We start from the raw sequence: 20,603 nt of genomic DNA on the forward strand, positions 1-20,603 counted from the left end.
ATGAGAAAATACTTGAGGAGATAATAGTTGAAAACTTCCCTAAAATGGGGAAGGAAATAATCACCCAAGTCCAAGAAACCCAGAGAGTCCCAAACAGGATAAACCCAAGGCGAAACACCCCAAGACACATATTAATCAAATTAACAAAGATCAAACACAAAGAACAAATATTAAAAGCAGCAGGGGAAAACAACAAATATCACACAAAGGGATTCCCATAAGGATAACAGCTGATCTTTCAATAGAAACTCTTCAGGCCAGGAGGGAATGGCAAGACTCACTTAAAGTGATAAAAGAAAATAACCTACAGCCCAGATTACTGTACCCAGCAAGAATCTCATTCAAATATGAAGGAGAGATTAAAATATTGTATTTTAGTGTAAAATTCCTCTAGTTGTAATCTCATGGTGCTGCCAGTCTTGTCCTCATGGTAGTTGTAGAATAACAGTGTTTATCCCCCACCACAACACCTTCTATTCTTCCCACAGAAGATATAAAAATTCCCAGAGGGAGAAAATTTTCAGTAAACAGTGGTGTTTATCCTTGATAATACTGTTTATTCTTTTTCCTTCTGAACATTTCAGTTAATAACTTTGTAACTAAGGGCAGAGGAGGATTCTTTTTGGAGGTGTATTAGTTAGAGATTTGTGTTAACATTCCTGAGTAGAACGTTGCAATCTTTTTGGAGTTAATAAAACAATCTTTTATTCTGGGTATTGTGCACTGTACATATCTAGCCCTGAAAATCGGTTAAAACATTTCTGTTTTTAAAATAAACAGAGCTAAATTTGGCAATAAGAGCTAGTAACACAATTATTCACAATTATGACAGTATTCTTTACAAACATAATATATAGTAGGGATAAATGACTGATTTTTTTTTTCAGTAATATTCCTTATTTTGAATTTGTATATTATCATTTGTATAAAGCAGTAAGAAGGATTTTTAATTAATAGGTTAAACTTTTTGAAATCTTATTTTAAGCTTGTATGTACATCAAGCAAATACAAACATATTAGGGTATATCCACATGTTTAGGTTTTTATTTGTAGTTGTCAGCATTGTAGTTTGTATTTGAATAATCATGTGGTTGATGCAGGTGTGTGGACTTTTTTTAACTGAAAAGAGGCCTTTAAAATGATTCTAGTTCTCTTTTATATATGCTGCAACTTAGGTGATAACCTTACTCTCTTGATTTTCTTTCTACCGCTCTGCTGGTATTTCCCAGTTTTATTTGTATTTCTTCCTTTCCTGTACTTAGTCTTTATGTGTTGGTGTTACTCAGCACTTTGTCTTATTATTTTTGTTCTGTTTATTTGTACTGGAATTTTTTTTCACACTGATGACTTCAGTTATTATATTTACCTATGCTGATGATTCCAAATCATTAGCTCCATTCCTATATAACCGACAACTTTAAAATACCTGTTTTTAGATATCATAGAAGCATCTTAAACTCAGCATGTTCAAAAGCAAACTTGTGAAGCTTAGATTTCAGTGAAAGTGAATGTGATGTTGCTCAGTTGTGTCCGACTCTTTGTGACCCTATGGACTGTAGCCTACTAGGCTCCTCTGTCCATGGGATTTTCCAGGCAAGAGTACTGGAGTGGGCTGCCATTTCCTTCTCCAGGGGATTTTCCTGACCCAGGGATCGAGCCCAGGTCTCCTGCGTTGCAGGCAGACGCTTCACCATCTGAACCATCAGGGAAGCCCTAGATTTCAGTTCAGTTCAGTTCAGTTCAGTTCAGTCGCTCAGTCGTGTCCGACTCTTTGCGACCCCATGAATTGCAGCACGCCAGGCCTCCCTGTCTATCCCCAACTCCCGGAGTTCACTCAAACTCAGGTCCATCGAGTTGGTGATGCATGCCATCCAGCCATCTCATCCTCTGTCGTTCCCTTTTCCTCCTGGCCCCAATCCCTCCCAGCATCAGGGTCTTTTCCAGTGAGTCAGCTCTTCGCGTGAGGCGGCCAAAGTACTGGAGTTTTCAGTTTTAGCATCAGTCCTTCCAAAGAAATCCCAGGGCTGATCTCCTTTAGAATGGACCAATTGGATCTCCTTGCAGTCTAAGGGACTCTCAAGAGTCTTCTCCAACACCACAGTTCAAAAGCATCAATTCTTCAGTGCTCAGCTTTCTTCACAGTCCAACTCTCACATCCATACATGACCACTGGAAAAACCATAGCCTTGACTAGACAGACCTTTGTTGGCAAAGTAATGTCTCTGCTTTTGAATATGCTATCTAGGTTGGTCATAACTTTCCTTCCAAGGAGTAAGCGTCTTTTAATTTCATGACTGCAGTCACCATCTGCAGTGATTTTGGAGCCCAAAAAAATAAAGTCTGACACTGTTTCCACTGTTTCCCCATCTATTTGCCATGAAGTGATGGGACCAGATGCCATGATCTTCATTTTCTGAATGTTGAGCTTTAAGCCAACTTTTTCACTCTCCTCTTTCACCTTCATCAAGAGGCTTTTTGCTTTACTTTCTGCCATAAGGGTGGTGTCATCTACACATCTGAGGTTATTGATATTTCTCCCAGCAATCATAAAATCAGATGTGTTTTTACAAATTAGAAAAAATTATTTTGATGCTTTGGATTTTCAAGTGAAAATTTTAAAAACTCTGTGAGGCATCTCTTTCTGTTATAGCCATTAAAAATAAAAAATGCCCACAGTCAAGTCAAATTCAGCCCTGTTCCCGTGGTAGCAGGGGCTGGCCCGGATGACTGCCACAGCAAACTCTGCAGCTCATGGGCCCTGGGTCCCCTGCCCTGGGACCTGGGGATAAGTTTGGCTATGGACACGGTACGCCCGGTCTGGGGACTCGCTGGGGTGGGAGCAGAGGCAGGCCCTGCCCAGATGGGACATATGTTTAGTAAGCTCAGGCCTAGTTGCTGTCTCGCAGGGCCTGCACTGTATGGGACCCCTGGCCCGCGGGCTATCAAGCTGACCCCTGCGGGAAAGAAAAATAAATAAATAAAAATAAAAAATGCATGCTCATCTTAGAACTGTACCTTCGAATCTTTATATTTCATAAGTTAAAATAAGTTCCTCAGAAGTAAAGAAGCATCTTCAAATTATACTTTCATTAAGAACATTATAGTCAATTTTTGTCAAAACAAAGAAAACTTACACCATAGTTAAAATGTACACTTAAAATTCTTTTCATCCCTTTATGTTCTACTTTTTGTGATACAGTAATAATATTTTAATAATACCATGTTCTAAATCATAGTATTTAATTTACATATATATTTGTATGATAAATTATATGAGTATATTATATATAATCACATATAGTATAAATCATAATATAAAATAGATAAATATACATACCAATGTGTATATAGTGAATAAATTTAGAAACCATTCATTGAAATTCTTCTTAAAATAGTTTTCAGTCTCCTGCTTGCTTTTCCAGTGTCATATCTTATCACTCCTATGTTTACATTTCATGCTTTAGCCATATTGGATTTTTCTGTTTCTCAATAGACCACATACTCTTTCATATTTGCACATTCTTATTCCTCTTTTAAGTCTTGAGTTTAAACATTCTTTTAATGCTGTTCAAAGTGTGGTCCTTGAACTGTTTCTAACCCATGACAAAGTAAGAATAAAACATAAAAGTAAATATTTAGAAGCCTGAATTTCATTTTGACATTGTTATCATCACACCCAGGTTCATGATAAGTGGACTCCTTTATGAACAGGATATTGACTAATTCAAGTACCATGGTACATATGTGTTTGTTGTTTTTTTTTTTAAACTTTTGCTCTAACTTTTTAGAGCAAAATTGAGGAAAAGGTACACAGGTTTCCCATCTAAACCTGTCCTCACACATGGATAGCCTCCTTCCTATAGGGAGGCGTATTTGTTACAGTTGATGAACTTACACTGACACATCGTAACCAAAGTCCCTAGTTTATATGGTTCTCTCTTGGTGGTGTACCTTCTGTCAGATCAGATCAGATCAGATCAGTCGCTCAGTCGTGTCCGACTCTTTGCGACCCCATGAATTGCAGCACGCCAGGCCTCCCTGTCCATCACCAACTCCCGGAGTTCACTCAGACTCACGTCCATCAAGTCAGTGATGCCATCCAGCCGTCTCATCGTCTGTCGTCCCCTTCTCCTCCTGCCCCCAATCCCTCCCAGCATCAGAGTCTTTTCCAGTGAGTCAACTCTTCGCATGAGGTGGCCAAAGTACTGGAGTTTCAGCTTTAGCATCATTCCTTCCAAAGAAATCCCAGGGCTGATCTCCTTCAGAATGGACTGATTGGATCTCCTTGGAGTCCAAGGGACCCTCAAGAGTCTTCTCCAACACTACAGTTCAATAGCATCAATTCTTCGGCACTCAGCCTTCTTCACAGTCCAACTCTCACATCCATACATGACCACAGGAAAAACCATAGCCTTGACTAGACGAACCTTTGTTGGCAAAGTAATGTCTCTGCTTTTGAATATTCTATCTAGGTTGGTCATAACTTTCCTTCCAAGGAGTAAGCGTCTTTTAATTTCATGGCTGCAGTCACCATCTGTAGTGATTTTGGAGCCCCAAAAAATAAAGTCTGACACTGTTTCCAGAAGTCGTGGGACCAGATGCCATGATCTTTGTTTTCTGAATGTTGAGCTTTAAGCCAACTTTTTCACTCTCCACTTTCACTTTCATCAAGAGGCTTTTGAGTTCCTCTTCACTTTCTGCCATAAGGGTGGTGTCATCTGCATATCTGAGGTGATTGATATTTCTCCAGCAATCTTGATTCCAGTTTGTGTTTCTTCGAGTCCAGCGTTTCTCATGATGTACTCTGCATAGAAGTTAAATAAGCAGGGTGACAATATACAGCCTTGACGGACTGCTCTTCCTATTTGGAACCAGTCTGTTGTTCCCTGTCCAGTTCTAACTGTTGCTTCCTGACTTGTATACAGGTTTCTCAAGAGGCAGGTCAGGTGGTCTGATATTCCCATCTCTTTCAGAATTTCCCACAGTTTATTGTGATCCACACAGTCAAAGGCTTTGGCATAGTCAAGAAAGCAGAAATAGATGTTTTTCTGGAACTCTCTTGCTTTTTCCATGATCCAGCGGATGTTGGCAATTTGATCTCTGGTTCCTCTGCCTTTTCTAAAACCAGCTTGAACATCAGGAAGGTCACGGTTCACATATTGCTGAAGCCTGGCTTGGAGAATTTTGAGCATTACTTTACTAGTGTGTGAGATGAGTGCAATTGTGTGGTAGTTTGAGCATTCTTTGGCATTGCCTTTCTTTGGGATTGGAATGAAAACTGACCTTTTCCAGTCCTGTGGCCACTGCTGAGTTTTCCAAATTTGCTGGCATATTGAGTGCAGCACTTTCACAGCATCATCTTTCAGGATTTGGAATAGTTCAACTGGAATTCCATCACCTCCACTAGCTTTGTTCGTAGTGATGCTTTCTAAAGCCCACTTGACTTCACATTCCAGGATGTCTGGCTCTAGGTGAGTGATCACACCATCATGATTATCTGGGTGGTGAAGATCTTTGTTGTACAGTTCTTCTGTGTATTCTTGCCACCTCTTCTTAATATCTTCTGCTTCTGTTAGGTCCATACCATTTCTGTCCTTTATCGAGCCCATCTTTGCATGAAATGTTCCTTTGGTATCTCTGATTTTCTTGAAGAGATCCCTAGTCTTTCCTATTCTGTTGTTTTCCTCTATTTCTTTGCATTGATCGCTGAAGAAGCCTTTCTTATCTCTTCTTGCTATTCTTTGGAACTCTGCATTCAGATGTTTATATCTTTCCTTTTCTCCTTTGCTTTTCGCTTCTCTTCTTTTCACAGCTATTTGTAAGGCCTCCCCAGACAGCCATTTTGCTTTTTTGCATTTCTTTTCTATGGGAATAGTCTTGATCCCTGTCTCCTGTACAGTGTCACGAACCTCATTCCATAGTTCATCAGGTACTCTATCTATCAGATCTAGGCCCTTAAATCTATTTCTCACTTCCACTGTATAATCATAAGGGATTTGATTTAGGTCATACCTGAATGGTCTAGTGGTTTTCCCTACTTTCTTCAATTTAAGTCTGAATTTGGCAATAAGGAGTTCATGGTCTGAGCCACAGTCAGCTCCTGGTCTTGTTTTTGCTGACTGTATAGAGCTTCTCCATCTTTGGCTGCAAAGAATATAATCACTGATTTCAGTGTTGACCATCTGGTGATGTCCATGTATAGAGTCTGCTTTTGTGTTGTTGGAAGAGGGTGTTTGTTATGACCAGTGCATTTTCTTGGCAAAACTCTATTAGTCTTTGCCCTGCTTCATTCCGTATTCCAAGGCCAAATTTGCCTGTTACTCCAGGTGTTTCTTCCTACTTTTGCATTCCAGTCCCGTATAATGAAAAGGACATCTTTTTTGGGTGTTAGTTCTAAAAGGTCTTGTAGGTCTTCATAGAACCGTTCAACTTCAGCTTCTTCAGCGTTACTGGTTGGGGCATAGACTTGGATTACTGTGATATTGAATGGTTTGCCTTGTAAATGAACAGAGATCATTCTGTCGTTTTTGAGATTGCATCCAAGTACTGCATTTCAAACTCTTTTGTTGACCATGATGGCCACTCCATTTCTTCTGAGGGATTCCTGCCTGCAGTAGTAGATATAATGGTCATCTGAGTTAAATTCACCCATTCCAGTCTATTTCAGTTAGCTGATTCCTAGAATGTCGACATTCACTCTTGCCATCTCTTGTTTGACCACTTCCAATTTGCCTTGATTCATGGACCTGACATTCCAGGTTCCTATGGAATATTGCTCTTTACAGCATCAGACCTTGCTTCTATCACTAGTTACATCCACAGCTAGGTATTGTTTTTGCTTCAGCTCCATCCCTTCATTCTTTCTGGAGTTATTTCTCCACTGATCTCCAGTAGCATATTGGGCACCTCCTGACCTGGGGAGTTCCTCTTTCAGTATCCTATCATTTTGCCTTTTCATACTGTTCATGGGGTTCTCAAGGCAAGAATACTAAAGTGGTTTGCCATTCCCTTCTCCAGTAGACCCCATTCTGTCAAATCTTTCCACCATGACCTGCCCGTCTTGGGTTGCCCCACGGGCATGGCTTAGTTCATTGAGTTAGACAAGGCTGTGGTCCTAGTGTGATTAGATTGACTGTTTTCTGTGAGTATGGTTTCTGTGTGTTTGCCCTCTGATGCCCTCTTGCAACACCTACCGTCTTACTTGGGTTTCTCTTACCTTGGGCGTGGGGTATCTCTTCACGGCTGCTCCAGCAAAGCACAGCCATTGCTCCTTACCTTGGACGAGGGGTATCTCCTCACCCCTGCCCTTCTTGACCTTCAATGTGGGATAGCTCCTCTAGGCCCTCCTGCGCCCATGCAGCCACGGCTCCTTGGATGTGGGATTGGTCTTCCTGGCCACCGCCCCTGGCCTCGGGCTTAGGGGCGTGGGGTAGCTCTTCCCGCCCATCGCTCCTGGCCTCGGGCTTAGGGGCATGGGGTAGCTCCTCCTGGCCGCCGGCCCTGACCTCGGACGTGGGGTAACTCCTGTTGTCACCACCCCTGACCTCAGACGCTGGGTATCTCCTCTCGGCCGCCTGCCCGACCTCGGACGCAGGGTAGCTCCTCTCGGCCATTCCTGCGCCATCGCAGTCTGGTACTCTCGGCTGCTGCCCCTGACCTCAGACGTGGGGTGGCTCCTCTCGGCCGCGCTAATGTGTAATGCCATGTCTCCATCGCTATGTAAAATGATACTATGGTATGATACTGTGGTATCATTTTAGTTTCTGATCTTTTTATGCTCCATGTGCCTTTGCCACAGAGTCATATAATTGAAACCAAACAGTATATAGCCTTCTCAGCTTGGCTTCTTTCACTTAGTAATATACAATTTAAATTTCCTCCATATTGTTTCATGGTTTAATAGCCCATTTCTTTTTATGTGCTGAATAATATTCCATTTTCTGGATATACCACAGTTTATTTATCCACTTACTTATTAAAGGGCAGTGTGATTGCTCTCAAGTTTTGGCAGTTATAAATAAAGCTTCTATAAACATCCATGCATAGGTTTGTGTGTAGACATATGTTTTCAGCTCCTTTAGATTAATACCAAGGAGCATGATCCATGGTAAGAGTATATTTAGTTGTATAGGAAAACCACCAAAGTGTCTCAGAAGCAGCTGTACCAGTTTACATTCCAACCAGCAGTGAATAAGAGTTAATGTTGCTCTATATCCTCACCAGTGTTGATCCTGATTTTAGCCATTTTAATGTGTGTGTAGCAGTATCTGATTTTAATTTGCATTTCCCTGATTACAGATGATATGGAAAATCTTCCTATATGCTATTTTGCCATCTGTATATCTTATTTTCTTATGAGGTGTCTATTAAGTTCTTTGGCTCATTTTTCAGTCTGGTGGTTTGTTATTGTTAAATTGTAGAATTATCTGTATATTTTGGATAATAGTTCTTTATCAGATATATCCTTTTGTAAATATTTTCTTCCAGGCTAGCTTGTCTTGTTCTTTTAACATTGTCTTTCACAGAGCAGAGATATTTAAAATTTTAATGAAGTTCAGCTATCAATCATGGCTTCCCAGGTGGCTCAGTGGTAAAGAATCTGCCTGCCAGTGCACGAGACGAAGGTTTGATCCCTGGGTCAGGAAGGTCTCCTGGAGAAGGAAAAGGCAACCCACTCCAGTATTCTTGCCTCGGAAATCCAATGGATAGAGGAGCCTGGTGGACTACAGTCCAAGGGGTTGCCAAAGAATCAGATACGACTTAGTGACTAAAGAGCAACAACTATCAACTATTTTTCATGGATTGTGCCTTTGATGTTTTACCTAAGAAGTCATCAGCATACCCAGAGTCTTCTGCATTTCTCCTATGTTAGTTGTCTTCTATGAGATTATATATTAATAGTTTTGCATTTTCATTTAAGTCTTGATCCATTTTGAGTTAACTTTTGTTAAGGGTATGAGTTCTTTGTTTTATTTTTCATTGCATGCACATGTCCAGTTGTTTTCCATTTGTTGAAAAGACAGTTTTGTTCCATTATATTGCCTGTACCCCTTGTCAAAGAGTTTTGGCTTATTTATGTGAGTCTCTTTCTGCTTCTGTTGCTGTTCCATTGCTCTGTTTGTCTCTTCTTTTACCAGTACTGCACTGTCATGATTACTATAGCTTCAAACTAAGTCTTAAGTTGGGTGGTGTTAGCCCGCCAACTTTGTTAATTAATATTGTGTTGCCTATTCTGGATCTGGCCTCTCCATGTAAACTTTAGAATTAGTTTGTCAGTACCAAAAAATAGCTTGTTAGGATTTTTTTTTTTTTTTTTTTAGATTTTGAAACCAGTTTATTTAAGCTTCACAACAATGATGAAAAAGTAGAGACCAGTGGCAGTAGCAACAGATGGATGGTATAGGTGAGGGCTGAGCTTTAAGCCTTCCAGAATCACCAGGAATCAACTTTTATTTCCTATAAAGTTTCAACAGAAGAAACTTATACACCAAAAAACTCAGCTTCGAGAGATGTTCCCTTATGCAGAAATTCTGGAACCCCAGTAATGAAGATGGTTCCCACATTAATACCACAGGCTGAGTCTATTTTCCAGTGTTATGCATTTTCTTACTTTTTGTTTTTGAGTTAGTTTTCTGAGTTTAAGATTCACAGCAAAACTGCTAAGAAGGTACAGAAATTTGCCATATGCCCCTTGCCCACACAAATGTATACTGCTAAGTCACTTCAGTCGTGTCCGACTCTGTGCGACCCCATAGACGGCAGCCCACCAGGCTCCCCCGTCCCTGGGATTCTCCAGGCAAGAACACTGGAGTGGGTTGCCATTTCCTTCTCCAGCTTGTTAGGATTTTGATTGGGCTTGCATTGAGCCAAGAGATCGATGGGAAATCAAAGTTGGGAAGAAGTGGCACGTACCAACATTGACTCTTCCTGTCCACTAACTGGTTTCTCCATTTACTTAGTTCTTCTTTGGTGTCTTTCATCAGTTTTTGTTCTTTTCCTCATATAGATGTTATACATTTTGTCAGATTTATACAGAAGTATCTCATTTTGTAGAGAGCTAATGTAAATGTGTTGTTTTAAATTTCAAATCTCACTTGTTCATTTCTAGTGTGTAGGAAAGGGATTGACTTTTGTGTATTACCCTTATGTCTTGCAGACTAGCTATAATTACTTATTCATTTCAGGAATTTTTTTGTGTTGGTCCTTTCACATTTTCTCCATAGGTGATCATATCATCTGTGAACAAAGGCAGTTTTATCTCTTCCTTCCCCGTCTGTATACCTTTTATTTCCTTTTCTTGTCTTATTGTATTACCTAGACTTCCAGTAAGATACTGAAAAGGAGTTGGTGAAGGGAGACATTCTTGCCTTGTTGATCATAGCAGGAAAGCTTTGAGTGTCTCACCACTAGGTATGATGTAGGTTTGTGTGTGTGTTTGTGTGTGTGTAGATATTCTTTATCAGGTTTAGGAAATTCCTTTCTGTGCTTAGTTGTACTTTTTTTTTTTTTTTTAATCATATATAGATGTTATAGGCTCCTCCGTCCTTGGGATTTTCCAGGCATGAATACTGGAGTGGGTTGCCATTTCCTTCTCCAGGGGATCTTCCCGACCCAGGGATTGAACCTGGGTCTCCCGCATTGTAGGCAGACGCTTTACCGTCCAAGCTACCAGGGAAGCCATATAGATGTTAGATTTTGTCAAATGCTTTTTCTGTGTCTGTGTGACATGTGATCCTTCTTTAGCCTGTTACTGCAATAGATTACATAATTGTGTATATGTGTGTTTTTTTAAACAGAATCAGCCTTGAATAAATGCCATTTGATTTTTGGTGGATAATTTTTTTCTATACATTCTCAAATTCAATGTGCCAATATTTTGTTGAGGATTTTTGCATCAGTGTTCATGAGAGATCTTAATCTTTATTTTTTAGTTTTCTTATGGTATCTGTCTGATTTTGGTATTAGAGTAATGCTGGCCTCATAAATTAAAATGTATTCCTGCTATTTTTACTTCTGAAAGAGATTTTAGTAATCTGTATAATTTCTTCCTTAGATTTTGGATGGATTCACTAGTGAACCCATCTGGGCCTGATACTTTCTATTTTGCAAAGTTATTAATTATTGATTTAATTTCTTTAATACATACCAGCCTATTGAAATTATTTGTTTCTTGTGTGAATTTTGGCAGATTGTAGCTTCCAAGCAATTGATCTGTTTCATCGAGGTTATCAAATTTGTGGTCAGAGTATTACTTTATTATTATTTGCATGTCCATGGAATCTTCAGTGATATCCCTCTTTCATTTCTGTTGGTAATCTGTGTCCTCTCTTTTTCTTAGCTTGGCTATAGGCCTATTGGTTTTGTTGATATTTTTAAAGAAATAGTTACTGGTTCTTTGATTATTCTGTATTGGTTTCTTGTTTTCAGTTTCATTAATTTCTGCTCTAGTTCTTGTTATTCTTTTATCTGCTTATTTTGGATTTAAAATGCTCTTTCTTTCCTAGTTTCCTAGGGTAGAAACTTAGAGTATTGATTTTAGATCTGTCTTTTCTAATACATGCGTTCAGTGTACACGTTCCTTTCTAAGCACTACTTTCACTGTATTCCACAGATGATAAGTTGTAAATTTTTTTTTGTTTTGTTCAAAATACTTTAAAGTTTCTCTTGAGATTTCTTCTTTGACCCATGTGTTATTTAGAAGTGCATTGTTTAATCTCCATGTTATTCGGGAGTTGTCCAGTTATCTTTCTGTTATTAGTTCTGGTCTAATTCTATTGTGCTCTAAGACCAGGCACAATATGATTTCTAATCTTTTAAATTTGTGACGGTGGGTTTTATGACCCAGAGTTTGGTTTATCTTGGTCATCTTGCAAGCTAGTAAAGAATGTATATTCTGCTATGCCTGTGTTATTTTTATGTTGCTGCTGCTGCTGCTAAGTCAGTTCAGTCATGTCTGACTCTGTGCGACCCCATAGATGGCAGCCTACCAGGCCTCCCCGTCCCTGGGATTCTCCAGGCAAGAACACTGGAGTGGGTTGCCATTTCCTTCTCCAACATTTTTATGTTAGTCATTTGTAAACCAAAATGTGTAAGAATTGAAGAAAATGTGAAGATATATTTACCTTAGAAATCTTGTGTTAAATTTAATCAGACATATTCTTGTTCCATAAATAAAACAATTAAGTAGACATATACTTAAAATAAATATGTAAAAGCTAAAAATCTTTTTTTATTCTTTTCAGTTTCTGCTTTTGTTAGTATTATCTAAATCTAAGAAGTAAATTTTACATTCTTTATTTTTAATTTTAATTTACTTAGAATAAAACAAACTTTACTAGACTTTTTAAAAGAAAAGATACATCTTTTTTGAATGTGACAGAAGTAGTAGACCAAAGTATGATAATGATGGAAGTAATTTCAAAGAGATACAGACCAAAAGAGTTTGTACTTGTTTTGTTGAGAAGAAGTATCCCTCCTATAGTGAGTTCAGTTTTTAGCCATTATTGATAGGGAGGTGCTAAAACCACCCTTATGGCAGAAAGTGAAGAGGAACTCAAAAGCCTCTTGATGAAAGTAAAAGAGGAGAGTGAAAAAGTTGGCTTAAAGCTCAACATTCAGAAAACGAAGATCATGGCATCTGGTCCCATCACTTCATGGGAAATAGATGGGGAAACAGTGGAAACAGTGTCAGACTTTATTTTTGGGGGCTCCAAAATCACTGCAGATGGCGACTGCAGCCATGAAATTAAAAGATGCTTACTCCTCGGAAGAAAAGTTATGACCAACCTAGATAGCATATTGAAAAGCAAAGATAGTACTTTGCCAACAAAGGTCCGTCTAGTCAAGGCTATGGTTTTTCCTGTGGTCATGTACGGAGAAGGCAATGGCACCCCACTCCAGTACTCTTGCCTGGAGAATCCATGGACGGAGGAGCCTGGTTGGCTGCAGTCCATGGGGTTGCTAAGAGTCAGACACGACTGAGCGACTTCACTTTCACTTTTTACTTTCACGCACTGGAGAAGGAAATGGCAATCCACTCCACTGTTCTTGCCTGGAGAATCCCAGGGACAGGGAAGCCTGGTGGGCTGCCATCTATGGGGTCGCACAGAGTCGGACACGACTGAAGCGACTTAGCAGCAGCAGCATGTATGGATGTGAGAGCTGGACTGTGAAGAAAACTGAGCGCCAAAGAATTGATGCTTTTGAACTGTAATGTTGGAGAAGACTCTTGAGAGTCCCTTGGACTGCAAGGCGATCCAACCAGTCCATTCTAAAGGAGATCAGCCATGGGATTTCTTTGGAAGGACTGATGCTAAAGCTGAAACTCCAATACTTTGGCCACCTCATGCGAAGAGTTGACTCATTGGAAAAGACTCTGATGCTGGGAGGGATTGGGGGCAGGAGGAGAAGGGGACAACAGAGGTTGAGATGGCTGGATGGCATCACTGACTCGATGGACGTGAGTCTGAGTGAACTCCGGGAGTTGGTGATGGACAGGGAGGCCTGGCGTGCTGCAATTCATGGGGTCACAAAGAGTCGGACACAACTGAGCAACTGAACTGAACTGAACTGAAAACCATAGTGGGATTATTTGCAGTAATGTACTGGCTGCTGAAACAATAAAACCACCAAATTTAAGTGGCATTTATATGCACGGCGTTACATTCACAACCACAAATGTCTTATTTGAAAGAAAGACTGTCACAGTTAAGAAGCTGACAGAAGCAGATCATCAGGATTTCATTAGTGTTTTGTGAGTTTCTTTTCCAGTCTGACTTCAGGTTGCTGACATTAAAAACTAGGTATGAAAAGTGAAAGATGTTTGCTGGAAGTTGTTGGATGAGTCTGTAGCAAAGTAGATAGTTCATGTAATGCTTCTCAGCTACGCCCATGATTTGTTATATTTAGGGATACAGAAGACCAATTCTTTGACAAAGCAGGATAACAGGAATTTTTGTTACAGTATGATCAATACCTTGATTTTGCTGACATAACAGTAATGTGAAGAAAGAAATTACTTTTCATTTTCTTTGTTGACAAACAATGCTTGCTGTGAAGTATATAAAACTTTGAAGGGCCAACAGATGCGGTTTGGAATGTTTGTTTGTTTTGCAGGAGTGTGTTCTGATTAGATAGAGACAGTGACAGGGAGCAGTGTTGCAGCCTGTGCCAGAGCACAGATAAATGTCTCCTGCTTTCATTGACAAAGTCTGGTTAGGCCGGCTGAGATAAACAGTCACTACAGGCGTGAATTACTGAGACGCTGATACATTAAAGTTGTGGTTTAAAGAAAATTAAAAGATATGAACTGTTACCCTATGCTGACGTATACAGTGATTTTTAGAGGGAAACATTCTGACAAAAGTGTTTGACTTTTGGGATGAACGTCATGTTTTTACAAGCAAAAACCAGGTTTTATAAATCAGCTATACTTCAGTCTTCATTCTAATCCCCAAAAAAGGCAGTGCCAAAGAACACTCAAACTACCGCACAGTTGTGCTCATTTCTCATGCTAGCAAAGTAATGCTGAAAATTCTCCAAGCCAGGCTTCAATAGTACGTGAACCAAGAACTTCAGATGATCAAGCTGGATTTCGAAAAGGTAGAGGAACCAGAGATCAAATTGCCAACATCCCATCATAGAAGAAGCAAGAGAATTCCAGAAAAACATCTACTTCTGCTTCATTGACTATGCTAAAGCCTTTGACTCTGTGGATCACAACCAACTGTGGAAATTTCTGAAAGAGACGGGAATACCAGACCACCTGACCTGCCTCTTGAGAAACCTGTATGCAGGTCAGGAAGCAACAGTTGGAACTGGACATGGAACAACAGACTGGTTCCAATTAGGAAAAGGAGTCCGTCAAGGCTGTATATTGTCACCCTGCTTATTTAACTTATATACAGAGTACATCATGCAAAATGTCGGGCTGGATGAAGCCCAAGCTGGAATGAAGATAGCTAGGATAAATGTCAATAACCTCAGATATGCAGATAACACCACCATTATGACCGAAATCGAAGAGGAACTAAAGAGCCTCTTGATAAAAGTGAAAGAGGAGAATGAAGAAGTTGGCCTAAAACTCAACATTCAGAAAACAAAGATCATGGCATCTGGTCCCATCAGTTCATGACAAATAGATGGGGAAACAATGGGAACAGTGACGGACTTATTTTCTTGGGCTTCAGAATCACTGCAGATGGTGACTGCAGCTGTGAAATTAAAAGACATTTGCTCCTTGGAAGGAAAGCTATGACAAATTTAGACAGCATATCAAAAAGCAGAGACATCACTTTGCCAACAAAGGTCCGTTAGTTAAATCTATGATTTTTCCAGTAGTCACATATGGATGGGAGAGTTGGACCATAAAGAAGGCTGAGCGCTGAAGAATTGATGCTTTTGAACTGTGGTGTTGGAGAAGACTTTTGAGAGTCCCTTGGACAGCAAGGAGATCAAACCAGTCAATCCTAAAGGAAATCAACCCTGAATATTCATTGGAAGAACTGATGCTGAAGCTGAAGCTCCAGTACTTTGGCCACCTGACGTGAAGAGCCAACTCATTAGAAAAGACCCTAATGCTGGGAAAGATTGAAGGCAGGAGGAGTAGACGACAGAGGATGAGATGGTTGGATGACATCATTGACTAAATGGACATGAGTTTGAGCAAGCTCTGGGAGTTGGTGAAGGACAGGGAAGTCTGGCGTGCCACAGTCCATGGGATTGCAAAGAGTCAGACACGACTGAGCAACTGAACAACTAGAAATATTTCAATTTTAAAAGAGGAAACTAGTTTGATCCCCAGCCTTTTAAATATGTGTATGAGACTTATTTGTCTGATAGCATCATTCTTTAAAAAAAAAAAAGATATTAATTAGCCTTTTGTGCAAGAAAGAAATGCCATATTTTTAGTGTTACATAAAGACAAAGAAAAAAAATGAAAGTTAGAAATTTGGGGGGGAAAGATTTTTCAAATTGTTATGGTTCATTCTCCAATACATCAGTAAGTAAGTGATGATTTTAGTATTGCACATTTGCAAAATGTTATAATCCATTACCTTACAAATTTGATAAGATACACTTTGAATTTTATTTTCCATCAAAAGAAAACCCTTGCATAGGGAGTTAATGGATCAGAATTCTATTATTTTCATCAAAAATTGTCTCAGATTTACCAATAATTTTGATAGATAAATGATTAGAACTGGCTACCAGTAAAGGATTGGGGACAAATTTTGAAAAGTGTCATTTTCTGCATAGTGGATAATAATGAGTATCCTGAGCTTGCTCAAATCGCTTTGAAGTCTCTTCTGGTCAGTATACATTGGTGAAACTAATTTTTCTATTGTGAATGCTATTAAATCATAGAGGTAGTTTAGATATACTTTAGCCTTTGTGATCAGCATTGTCATCAGTCTAAGCTAGAGTAGGTTGATGAGCAAGAATGATTCTAGTCTCCACGAAAGCCCCCAGGAAGCTCTGCCTCCCAGTGTTTTTACCATATGTAATCCTTTCCCACATCCCACGCAGGGCTGACGTGGTAGTGTGTCACTTGTGAGCTTCGGTCACAAGAGACTGCAGTGTGTCTTGGTGGTTGTGTCACTTTGTCTCTGGAAGCAGCTGTCTTGTGAACAGCCTAGTAGAGAAGCCCACATACTGAGTAACTGAGGCTTTTGACCAGTTGCCGGTTTGAAACTGAGGCGTTTTGCCATCAGTCCTGTGAATGAGCTTACAGCCAAATTCTCCTCCAGACCAGGCAAGCCTTCAGATGACTGTAGTCCTGACCAACGTCTTGACTAAAACCTCATAAGAGACCCTGAAATATAAACACCCAGCTAATGTGCTTCCAGATTCCTGACCAACAGAAGCTGTCAAATAATTGTGTTGTTTCAAGCCACTAAATTTTGGCATAATTTTTTATGCAGTAATAGATAACTAATGCAAAAAAATAAGAAGGAAGCTTATTATATTAAAGACTTACATACTATTAGTTCAGAGTATGAATTGCTGTTTAATATGAAGAATTGCTATTTCACTGATAAATTTTGGTTAAATAATTAAGAATTACAAAATGACAGAAGTTGCCAGTTTGACAGCTGTTTTTAAATAATAATTGCCTATATGCATACTTCCAATGATGATGACTCATTTTCATGTAATTCTTTTTCTTGTTTATCCTATTACTGAAATATAATTTTACGGGTCTGAATCTATTGCAACATTTAGGCATACATTTTGTATGATGTTTTTCACTTTTATCTTTCCAATTCAATTCTACTTGATCTTACTAAAATATTGGCCCATGATGTAATGGAATTTAAAAATAAAAGGAGAAAGAAAGTAGTTCTTCACTACTTCACACATTTCTACTAGTCTACATTAGGTCCCCTCTTGTAGTTCTCAGAGTACATTACGCTTAACCTTACTGTGATGGTTGTCTTGGTTTATTGTCATTGATCGTGTTCTTGTTACACGGGAAGTTCTGTGAAAGTCACAGTCCATGTCTGTGCTTCCTGTTCCACCCTCAGTGCTCAAAACAATGTCTGCTACTTAGCAGCTTCTCAGTAGATAGATTAGTCAAAAGAATTAATTTTTTTGTATTTTTATTATATTGAAATAATGATTAACTTCTATAATTATAAATAATTTGGCTATCATAATCATGTGTCCTCAGGGGAATGGTAATTGTTTATGGTAAATAGAAAATACTCTTTGCACTCTTCCTGCTGAATATGAGGTATCTTTAAAAAAATGTGTATCTTTTTAATTTCCATAGCACAACCACCGCCTCTGAAGAAGATGTCTCAAGTAGATTTCCCCGAACAGATAGAAGTGGATTCAGCAGGTATAACAGGGATGCAAATGCTTCAGGTAATTTGGTCTCAAGTAGCAGCACATTGGAAAAGAAAATTGAAGATCTTGAAAAGGTATGAATTACAAATTATTTAAGATCTATGAAATTAATATACCATTAGGATTCCTTTTTCACTTTCATAGCAGCTGAGAGAGAAAAATTGAAATGTGTAAGGATGAGGCAGTACCAGGAAAGGGAAGAAAATGAGGGGCATGATGGGAGATACTGTTAGTGTTCATTGGTACTTGTACGTGTAGTCAAACAGCAGCTTTGAATCAGTCTTAATTAGATATTCCCTAGATGCATAGTGGCTAAGCATTTTCTGATTTCTTAGTGCTGTTCTATCCAGTTCTGTTGATGTTAAAACTTTTAGAAATGGAGTCAGTTCTTGAATTGCTTAGTATTTAATGGCTCCTCTCATTCTGCCAAGAGTTGTCTTTAATACTAATATATTGAACACAGTCTTCACCTTTGAAACGGTTGGAAGCATATTCTAGCTAGCAGTGTGTACCACTGTGTGTTTATTATTACATACTCTATTCAGTTTGTAGACTTTCCTCTATGTTCTGAGTTAGAGCCTAGAGCCGCTGTGATGTCTGCAACGATTTTAAGAGTAAACCTGTTTAAGAGTATCTTTGTGGCTCAGACAGTAAAGAATCGGCCTGCAATGAAGGAACTGTGGATTTCATCCCTGGGTCAGGAAGGTCCACGCTGGAGAAGGGAATGGCTACCCAGTCCAGTATTCTTGCCTGGAGAATTCAATGGACAGATGAGCCTGACGGGCCACAGTCCATGGAGTCATCAAGAGTCGGACATGACTGAGTGACTAACACTTGAGAACATGTCAAATGAATATTGGCGTTAATTTATTAACCATGGGTTCTCAAGTTTGTTCTGTAGACATTCAATCCCTAAAATTAATAATGGTGCTGAATTACTTTCTGATTGTTCAAAGCATATCTTGTTGAATTGAAATTATTCCTTGTAAGATAAAAGTTGCTTTAAGTAGAGATTGAATTTTACTCTTTTTTATAACATTATGATTATTTTTAGTTCACATTTGAACTTTAACACTAGTTTCTGTGAGTTTAAATTGAAAAACTTTAAGGGATATATAGTATACTAGTTTTCAAGTCTGTGCATGCTCAGTCGCTCAGTTGTGTCTGACTCTTTGTAACCCTTTCAACTGCTTCTCCGTCCTTGGGTTTGTTAGGCAAGAATACTGCAATGGGTTGCCATTTTCTCCTCCAGGGGATCTTCCTGACCCAGGGATTGAACCTGCATCTCCTGCATTGCATGCAGATTCTTTACCTCCGAGCCATCTGGGAAGTCTTAATAGTTTTCAAGGGGGTTCATCAAAAAAGGCTTTTAAAGTTCACAGAAGTTTGGACTGAGTTGTTGGCAGCAGCAGATTAATGAGACTGTCTGACTGCTTTCCTCTGAGGTCATAAGAAAGAAGCCAAATTCTGGCTGAGACTTTTTCAGTTCGGCTTCACTTTTGCTTCTCAGATGGCTGACCCAGCCTAAAGTCCTGGATTCTAAGCAAGATTTCTCTGAAAAAGGTGTTGCATTGTTTCTTTTTGTTTGTTTGTTTTGGTTTTGGCTGTACACGGCTTGGTGGATCTCAATTTCCCCAACCAGGGATCAGACCCACACTCCCTGCAGTTAGAAGTGTAGAGTCTTAACTACTGGATGGCTGGGGAAGTCACTGCATTGTTTAAGGGGGAAAAAAGTTTAAAAGCTAATATCATTTTCAGCTCCTTCATTTTACCCATTTGTCAATTAACTGGCAGAGCCAAAAGTAAAATGGAGGATCACTATTTTTCTGTTTTCCACAGAGCAATCTCCTTATCTTAAACTGTGTTTTGAACGAAAGTTTTGAGTTTCCTTCAGCAGGGTATTAGTCATTTAATATTAAGAGATACTAAAGAGCTAAAGTCATTGTGCTTAATTGCTCAGCCATGTCTGACTCTTTGCAACCCTATGGACTGTAGCCCGCCAGGCTCATCTGTCCATGGGGATTCTCCAGGCAAGAAGACTGGAGTGGGTTGCCATGCCCTTAGCCAAGGGATCTTCCCAACCCAGGTCCCTGCATTGTAGGCAGATCATTTACCATCTGAGCCACCAGGGAAGCCCATTTGAGTATTGGTATTTGTTAAAAACTTGGGTAAACATTGATTTAATCAGAAGTATATTTTACAATCCTGTTTCCTCTCATTCCCTGGTTCTTTTCTGTGGGATGGGTTCCTCCTTCCCTCCCCAAGTGACTTAAGAAAGTCACTGGAAATTTTCATATATCTAAGGTACTTCACCAGATTTAGTGGATGTATTCTATTTAAGATTAGAAACAACTTGTTACTTCTCAGTTAATACTTTGTAATTTTATGTACCAGGAGGTGGTAAGAGAGAGGCAAGAAAACTTAAGACTTGTGAGACTAATGCAAGATAAAGAAGAAATGATTGGAAAACTCAAAGAAGAAATTGATTTGTTAAATAGAGTGAGTACTCACATATTTCATTTTAATGGTTTTGTTTTTTCCTCTCAATTGGATGAAAATACAGAAATATGAAGAAGTAATTTTATTTAATAATGTGAACTGAATAGTTCATTCCTTTGTTAATGTCACAGTAATTTGTGGTCGTCAGGACTGTCATTTCATTCCATAAACTGATTCTTCTGGCCAATTATCAGTTGTATTTATATTATTCTTCTGGGAATGGACCAGTGAATGGATTTGTTTTGTGTTTTGTT

The 20,603-nt window shown here is 39.2% G+C and overlaps 1 protein-coding gene and 1 non-coding gene across 2 annotated transcripts in view; both read left to right on the forward strand.

Annotated features, from left to right (window-relative positions):
- The window catches only part of PAWR (pro-apoptotic WT1 regulator), a 128,303-nt gene that overhangs the window by 98,140 nt on the left and 9,560 nt on the right, over positions 1-20,603 (forward strand). The window contains exons 5-6 of the mRNA XM_070370973.1: positions 17,774-17,924; positions 20,245-20,349. Coding sequence (XP_070227074.1) covers positions 17,774-17,924; positions 20,245-20,349 — 256 coding nt within the window. The remainder of the gene's footprint in view (positions 1-17,773; positions 17,925-20,244; positions 20,350-20,603) is intronic.
- Positions 2,672-2,807, forward strand: LOC138988041 (small nucleolar RNA SNORA5). Its single transcript, XR_011464385.1, has one exon. It is a non-coding gene; the product is annotated as a small nucleolar RNA SNORA5 (small nucleolar RNA).

This window comes from Bos mutus, chromosome 5 (genome assembly GCF_027580195.1).
Source record: "Bos mutus isolate GX-2022 chromosome 5, NWIPB_WYAK_1.1, whole genome shotgun sequence".
Classification (NCBI taxonomy): Eukaryota; Metazoa; Chordata; class Mammalia; order Artiodactyla; family Bovidae; genus Bos; species Bos mutus.